This window comes from Physeter macrocephalus, chromosome 20, assembly GCF_002837175.3.
Source record: "Physeter macrocephalus isolate SW-GA chromosome 20, ASM283717v5, whole genome shotgun sequence".
In the NCBI taxonomy this organism is placed as follows: Eukaryota; Metazoa; Chordata; class Mammalia; order Artiodactyla; family Physeteridae; genus Physeter; species Physeter macrocephalus.
In genome coordinates, this window is record NC_041233.1 from 90,755,327 (window position 1) to 90,763,920 (window position 8,594).

Here is an 8,594-nt window from a genome sequence, read left to right on the forward strand (position 1 = left end):
ATGCTTCCTCTCACTACTCTTATTCAATATAGTACTGGAAGTTCTAGCCACTGCAAAAAAACAAGAAAAAGAAATAAAAAGGCATACAGAGTGTAAAGAAAGAAAGAAAACTGTCCTTATTTGCAGATGTTATGATTGTGTATGCAGAAAATCCCAAAGACTCTACAAAAAAGCTCACATAACTGCTATGTGAGTTCTGCAATGTCACAGGATACAAGATCAATGCACGAAACAAATCACATTTCTATATACTAAGAACAAACAGGCAGAAACTGTAATTTAAAATGCTATACCATGTATAATTGTTACAAAGAAAATGAGACACCTAGTTACAAATTTAACAAAATAGGTGTAGGATCTGTATGCCGAAAATTACTAAATGCTGATAAAGTCAACCAAAGAAGACCTAAATAAACGGGGACATACATTGTGGTCATGGATTGGATGACTCAACAGAGTAAACATGCCAATTCTTCCCAAATTCATTTATAGGTTTAATGTAATTCCTATCAAAATCCCAGCAAGATATTCTGTAGACATAGATAAGCTTAGTCTAACACTTAAGCAAGATATTCTGTAGACATAGATAAGCTCATTCTAACACTTAGATGAGAAAGCACAGGCCCTAACGTGCCTAAACTAATCTTAAAAATAAATAAATAAATAAATTGGGAGGAATTACTCTACCCCATATAAGATACTGTAGGAGACCAGGATGAAATAAAAGGAGGATCAAATCCTGGCCAGCCCTTTCCTGAAAGTAGAGATGGAACCTCCTCCAAAAAGTCTTCCTGGATTAGCTCCTATACTCACTTAACTAGCCCCTGCATATACCCTACTTGAATTGTATCAAATTATTTTGCCTTCATTAACATGAGAGTTGGTGAGTATTCCTATTTTTCAGCTGTGTATTCAATAATCTACAATACACGGGGCTTGGTGAGGGCATTATTGTGGCTTGTACCTTTTTGCATTTCTCACCAGGTCCAGGAAGGTGTTCTGGACCCAGCGGGTATTCAGTTATTTTTCAGAAAGAACAGACTAAGACGAATATTCTCGTCCTGCTCTTCTCAGGGCCTCCTGATCCCCACCAAGCATCTTGTCTCCACTGTGCATCAGGAACCAAGATCCCAGCTCAAGACCTCAGAGGCTTCATCACCTCCCAGCACCAGCTGCTGAGCCCATTACCCAGAACTGGGCAGAAAAAGCCCGAGGTCTCCTGAAAAGTGATGACATCAGGATAGCCCTCCTTCCCCCTCTGCCAAGCTCTGCTCTGGAGCCCCTGAGGCCACCAGGCCCCCCATCCTGCTGACATTTCCTCTTCTGGTACTCAATGGCTCAGTAGGAGTGGAGGGCTTGGTTGGGGGCCAGGAGAAATGGGAACAGTGGAATGAAAGGCAGGAGTGTGGACCCTTTGGTTTCTACGCTGGAAGCATTTGGAAGGGGTGGCATTTCATTTTTATATTGAGGAGGTGGAGGAGGTCATGGCAAGATTACTTTGGAGGGACTTCCTTTCTGTAGCCTATCGAGAGGATTCCAGATGCTGGAAGTGGTTAAAAAGATAATCCCTCCATGGGCCCCATGGTGTTTCCCTGGCGATCACAGGTGGTGTCGGAGTGCTCTTCCTGTTCCCTGCAAGCCCAGGAGTTCCTTAGTCCCATCACACCATCCTGGAATGCCTTCCTGGCTCCTGGGGCTGCTGCCTTTGGTCTTAAATGGTATCATGACATTGGAATCACTTCCTAATCTGGGGGGAGATGTGAGTCCAGGCATGTGAGTGGAAAGTAAGCCAAACCAAGCAAAGAAACTCAAGTAAGAAGTGAGCCCTGGGCTTCCCTAGTGGCACAGTGGTTAAGAATCCACCTGCCAATGCAGGGGACATGGGTTCGAGCCCTGGTCCGGGAAGATCCCACATGCCGTGGAACAACTAAGCCCGTGCACCACAACTACTGAGCCTGCACTCTAGAGCCCGTGAGCCACAACTACTGAGCCTGCGTGCTGCAGCTACTAAAGCCCACGCGCCTAGAGCCCGTGCTCCACAACAAGAGAAGCCACCGCAATGAGAAGGCCATGCACTGCAACGAAGCATAGCCCCCAACTAGAAAACTAGTTTTCTCTAGTTCTCGCTGCAACTAGGGAAAGCCCGCGTGCAGCAATGAAGACCCAACGCAGCCAAAAATAAATAAAAATAAATAAATAAATTTATTTTTTAAAAAAAAGGGTTTGCGGGGCTCAGCTTCCTTCCTTTTTCCAGACAGGAAAGCTCCTCGCTCCGTCTCCGTCTTAACTGGAGGGTCTCATATGCGAGGCGTGGGTCTCCCCGTCGTCGGAGGAGAAACCGTCCCCTTGTTTTGCTCCGTTTTCTTCCAGGCACCGGCTACTCCTTGTTCAGTACTTGTTCCCAGCGAAAACTGTGGGCTGTTGTGAGAGAAAAGGCCAGAGACTGTGCAGCTTGAGTGCCAGACAGGCTCTAGCCTTGTTGGAGCTTTCCTTCCCAGGGAGAGGGAGGGAAGAGACCACAGATGCAAGCAGCACGGCGGATCTGCCCTCTTCCAGGCTTCCAATCGAAGAAACAGGCTGCACAGAAATCAGCAGAAGCAGTATCCAGGGGTGACTGGGAAGGCATGATCTGAGGGTTGGTGAGCACCCTCTCCTGCTCTCTCCCTCTCCCACCCTCCTGATCGCTCCCCGACCTCCCTGGGAGAGGGTGCCTTCCTGAACCCCAAGAAACTCTTGTGCGGGCTGCAGGTGGGCTGTGTGACCTTGCCCTGTCCCTGGGCAGCAGCCTCTCTAATAGTCAAGGAGTTTACTCACTATTCAAAGAGATTAGAACAAGGATTTCTCTTCCTGCTGCAGGAGGGACAGGAACATTTCTGATCCCCTCTTTCATGGATGACCAGGAGCAAGAGAAAAGGCACTGTGAGAAAATCCTAAGCGTCCACCCCTGTCTCTGCCTGAATAAGGCTCTTGTCCCCGGCCAGCTCTTAGGCACAAGAGGACCTTTAGGTTCCTGCAGATGGAGGCTCCTTCCCTGCCTCTCCTTGGGTAACAGCAGATGTGTGGAGAGTAGCCATGGCATGTTGTAGAAGACAAGGAAAGTGTTAGGTGGGGGGCTTCTTTTCAGCTCTGGGGGCTGGGCGGTGGTCCTTTCCAAGCCCTGCCTCCCCTCCAGAGGACAGGCTGGAAGGTGGCACCGGCCACAGACTGCCAGGGAGTGTGGGGGAGGTGCTTGGGAAGAGGAGCCAGCTCCTCAGATGCCTGTACTCCTGCTGGGAAGGAACCTTTACTGTGAGATTATGGTCCAACCTCAGTTTCCTCTCCGGACCTCAGCTTTTTAATTCTGTAAAATGCTGGTGTTGGATTTGATCTTTCAGACCCCTTTTAGCTCAGCATTCTACCCGACTAATTGCAACAAAAGGAGAAACAGCGAACACCAAGCCAGCCGTTCAGAGGCCACACCTACGCACAGCGTTTCAAACACGGCATGGCATGGATGCTTACAGTGGAAGAAGAGAGACAGGATGAGAGGGGAAAGCTTGAACACGCATAGTCTTGGACAAAGTACAGGGCTCAGTCGCCTGAGCTAGGCTTCCTCCTACCCCGTCACATAAACAGGCAGGCAGCCACACGCACGTGCACGGACCCAGTCATGAGGCTCAGGGGACAGACCAGGAGCTAAAACCAACAAAGGAAGGCGAGCACACCTTGCTCCTAGAACTTCTGCCCATGGGGCAGGGCAGCTGCTGCGTCTTTCTGGTTCTGCTGACCACATTTTCTAAATCACAGACCATCACACAACTGGCCTCTGACACAACAGGATGACCTGCGTCCTTGGAGCCCTCAACACATAAACAGCAGCAGCCTAGGGGCCTGAACTCAGCAGATTCAGAGGTCCACATGCACAGTTTACCTCCAAGGGTACAGAACAAAGGTCATCTGGGGGCCCAGGGCCAGGGTAAAGCCCTCTCTGGGCAATCACGCTTCTCTCCACAGTTGGATGACCTCTACAGACCCGACAGCCTAACTCCCTGGGGCCAGTCATTTGGATGATTTCCCAAAGCAGTCGGTCACTTGCCTCCCACCCCTGGCTGGCCATCAGAAACGATGGCAAGAGGGTAAGTGGGTACATTGCCTGGAGAGGGAAATCTGGCAATATCTTTTAAATTTGCAAACTGTATACCGCATGATATAGTGATTCTATTTACAGGAATTTATTCTACAAATATACTCACAGACACGTGAAATGACATGATTACAGGTGATTCATTGCAACATCATCTACTAGGAACGATTGGAAGTAAATTAGATGTCTATTAATAGCCGATTGGTTTCAGAGATTATGGTATATCCATACAATGGAATACTAAAAATGGCAGGCTTTTGTGCATCGTTATGGAAGCATCACAGATATATATTGTTAAGGTAAGATAAGCAAGGTTCAGGACAGTGGGTATATTTTACTACTATTTGGGTCGAAAAGAAACGACAAAGCCATATGTATTTGCATTGACCTGTTTATATATAAAAATATTACTGGAAAGATAAAAAAGAGACTAAGTAATGGTGGTTATCTGTTAGGGAGTTGAAAACCGGGCTGAAGGCAACTTTGTATTACATGCATTTTGTATATTTTGTATATTTTGATGGCTGAATAATGTGGATGCATTACCTCGTCAAAAGAGAAAAGTAAGAAACACAGAAGCACGATTGTAAGAGAGACTTCAACGGACACTAAAATACCAGGCCTGTGGTTCCACACACTCCAAGACGCAACGTGTGGATTCCTCAGCTCAGTGTTTTAAATGTTCGTGAATAAAATCTTCAGGGAAGTAGAGAGAAGACTTTGCCATGGTGATGGAAGATTTGTGGAGAGCTGGGGGTGACGGTGGATAAGCCTCAACCTGGAACCCATTCGTTCATTTTTAACATGTCTCTACAACAGGAGCATTTTAAGAGAAAGGGGCTCATCTAGAAGTTTTCTTGGTGGAAAGTGTGTGGAGGGGGCAATGTGGAAGACAGAGAAATGGAAACTCTCAGCGTCTTAGGCTATCTGAGGCCAAATCCAAGTTCAAATGAGCAGGCAATGATAAAGACTCCTGGAAAATGGAAGATTTGAAAAGGAAAAAAAAAAAAAAAAAAAAGAAGGGAAACTAGAGTGACAGGGAGGGTAAGTGGATAGAAGGGAAGGGGGCCAGATCTCATTGGAAGTGGGTCTTGGGAGAAGAGGGAAGACCCTGGATGCCCTCTATGACTTAACTTACAATATCTTAGGGGGAGGGACACCCAAGCAGACGAGGGGCTGCTGTGGGTCATCTTGTTTGCCTTGGGAAGGTTACCTTTTCCTCCGACACGGTAAAGGGTTGGGGGCTTCTCCTGTGCCTTCCCCGAGAGCTGCTGCTGCACCTTCCGGGGGAATTGGTGCAGAAAACCCACGCCGCTGCAGCGCCGCGCTGAGTGTGTGCAGCCGGTCCTGGCAGGGGCGGACACGCCGTGGCAGAGGACACACGGCGTGACCTACCTCTTACAAATCTTACTCCGGATTTGGCTAATGCAGGAGTCAAGCATCCGTCGCGCTTCCCTCCGCACGCCCCAATTTCCCTCCAGGCGCCGAGCGTCGCGACTATTGGCCGCTGCCCCTTTAAGGGCCGCCACTCCTCCTCCCACCCCCTCCCCAGTAGTGGCACCCAGAGCGGGGGCGGGGCAGGCGGTGCGTTCTCGTCGGTCAACTGGGGAGGATGGCCCAGGCCGGCCCGCTGCCCCGTCCCCTGAGCCGGGTAAGCTGCGAGACCCCTTCCCCCTTTCCCTCCCGCCCCGCGCGCGACGCGGGAATGGCTCCCTGGCCGCACGGGAACAGCTCTCTGGCCCCGTGGCCAGATGTCCCCACCCGGGCGCCCAATACTGCCAACGCGAGCGGGCTGCCCGGGGTGCCGTGGGCGGTGGCACTGGCGGGGCGCTGTTGGCGCTGGTCACCGTGGGGGGCAACCTGCTGGTAATCGTGGCCATCGCCCGGACGCCGAGACTCCAGACCATGACCGACGTGTTCGTGACTTCGCTGGCCACAGCCGACCTGGTGGTGGGGCTCCTGGTAGTGCCGCCGGGGGCCGCGTTGGCGCTGACCGGCCGCTGGCCCCTGGGCGCCACCGGTTGCGAGCTGTGGCCCTCGGTGGGCGTGCTGTGTGTGCCCGCCAGCATGGAAACCCTGTGCGCCCTGGCGGTGGACCGCTACCTGGCCGTGACCGACCCGCTGCGCTAGGCGCGGGGGTCACCAAACGCCGAGCCCGGGCAGCAGTGGTCCCGGTGTGGGTCGTGTCCGCCGCGGTGTCGTTTGCTCCCGTCATGAGCAAATGGTGGCGCGTCGGGGCCGGCGCCGAGGCGCAGCGCTGCCGCTCCAGTCTGCGCTGCTGCGCCTTCGCCTCCAACATGCCCTACGCGCCGCTCTCCTCCTCCGTCTCTTACCTTCCGGTCCTGGTGACGCTCTTGGTCTACGCGCGAGTCTTCGCGGTGGCTACGCGCCAGCTGCGCTTCCGGCGCCGGGAGCTGGGCCGCTTCCCGCCAGAGGAGTCTCCGCGGGCTCCGTCTTGCCCCCTGTCCCCCGCCCCGGCGGGGCCGCGCGCCTGGCCCGCAAGGGTGCCCTCCCATGGCCGGCGGCCGGCGCGCCTTCTGCCTCTGCGAGAACACCGCACCCTGCTCGCCTTGGGGCTCATCATGGGAACCTTCACTCTCTGCTGGTTGCCCTTCTTTGTAGTCAACGTGCTGCGCGCCCTCGGGGGCCCCTCTCTAGTGCCCGGCCCGGCTTTCCTCGCCCTTAACTGGCTAGGCTATGCCAACTCTGCCTTCAACCCGCTCATCCACTGCCGCAGCCCTGACTTTCGCAGCGCCTTCCGCCGCCTGCTGGGCCGCTGCCGGCCCCAGGAGCACCTCGCCGCCGCCTCCCCGCCCCCGCGGCCCTGACCAGCCCCGCAGAATCCAGGCAGCGCCCACCGCTCGACTGGTAGGTAGCCGAGGCGAAGGGGTTGGCGGCTCGGGATCAGGAAGCATTCGGCATGTCCTTCGGTCAATTGTTTGAGCTTGGGGTTCGGTAGGAGAAGATGGGGCTGGGGTCTCTGCATCGAGGGAAGCGGCGCGCGGAGTAGGGAAGCAAAGTGGAACCCAGGGCCCTTTCTTTTCCCGCATCCCAACCCACCCTGCCCTGGGGTTGAAGTAAAGGAGGGCGGGCGGGTTGCTCTCCGCCCCCGGAGCAAGGGCGGGCCCGGGAGGGGGGGCCCCGCTGTGCCCGAGGGCCCCCCTCTCCTGGTCAGCTCTAGTTGTTGGTGTTCTAGCTCAGTTTCTTTGCCCAGATTTCTTGTCACCTCTTGGGCTGGCTTTGACTAGAAGACTAGAGGCCCCCCAAAGCCCTCGGGCTCAGCTTTGGTTTCTTTGAAAGATTTGATAGCTGTGAAGGTGAGAATCCACTTCTGGGATGAAGGCTAGACAGGCTCAGGAATGTGTGAGTGCGAATTCTTCCCGGGTAGGAACCGGGCCGGGTTGAAGTTGGGCTGGGCTTTGCGGCAGGGTGGGTCCCCGGGGCTTTTGTGTAACTGCACGTGCCCCTCAAGGTCCCTGCCCTTCACCCATTTCCCTCTAGTGCCCCTGTTCCCACCCTCTGCCCCCTCACCCCAAGATGCCTCATCTCCATTTTTTTTCAGGGCTTCCTGGGGACTTTCTTAGGCCTTGAAGAAACAACTCCATTGATCCAGAACCTTTGGAGAGCCTCTGGCCTGCTGGGAATGAGCCCTGTGGAGCTTCCCAGCTGGAAAACGATGCCCTCCGGAACCTGACCACTGGGCCATGAGAGGGGGAGGGGGTCTGGCTTGGGAGGGGGAATCCTTACCAAGTGGGTTTTCACCATTCTCTCTCTCTCTCTCTCTCTCTCTCTTTCCTTCCGAGAGATGTTTTCTAAACCCCACCCCTGAACTTCACCACGACCTCAGCAGCTTGAGAATCTGGCCCCCCTTGCAGCAGCTGGGCTGGCTTTGGCTGGGCACCCGTCCCCTTTTGCTCACTTGTGTGCTGTGTGCTTAGGGCAAAGAGAGCACCCTCGTTCCATTCCTTCTGCCACCTAGACCCTGATGAACCAGTCAGTGTACTGGAGGCCCTGGCGACCCAGGCTGAGAAGAAGCAGCTAGAAAAGGTCAAGGTTTGGGGTTTGGTTCCTGGCTCCCTCACTACAGCCCTCTAAGCTCCAGCCTCCCTCACTTTAGACACAGGACAGCTCTGATCTACCTCACAGCAGGGTCAGAAGAACTACTTTAGAGTTTTGGGGGGCTCCTGGGTTCGTGGGAAGGTGAACCATTCGAATGGATCCCTTCTTTTCCTTTTAAAATCAAATTAATAAATATTACTGAATGCAGTTTATCCATTGCCCTCTTTTCTCTCCATTTGTTTTCTTTGCATAATCCACTTTCTCCCTTCTTAGAGCTGGCTTTTTTTTTTTTTTTTTTTTTTTTTGGCGGTATGTGGCCCTCTCACCGTTGTGGCCTCTCCCGTTGCGGAGCACAGGCTCCGGACGCGCAGGCTCAGTGGCCATGGCTCACGGGCCCAGCCGCTCCGCGGCA

The 8,594-nt window shown here is 53.4% G+C and overlaps 1 protein-coding gene across 1 annotated transcript; it reads left to right on the forward strand.

Moving 5' to 3' along the window:
• The first annotated feature begins 5,817 nt into the window (after window positions 1–5,817).
• ADRB3 (adrenoceptor beta 3) lies at window positions 5,818–8,406 on the forward strand. The gene is given in 5 exon segments (XM_028481734.2): window positions 5,818–5,943; window positions 5,946–6,248; window positions 6,251–6,991; window positions 7,338–7,486; window positions 7,686–8,406. Coding segments are annotated over 3 exon segments (1,119 nt in total). The 5' UTR covers window positions 5,818–5,828; the 3' UTR covers window positions 6,952–6,991; window positions 7,338–7,486; window positions 7,686–8,406.
• The last annotated feature ends 188 nt before the right edge of the window (window positions 8,407–8,594 follow it).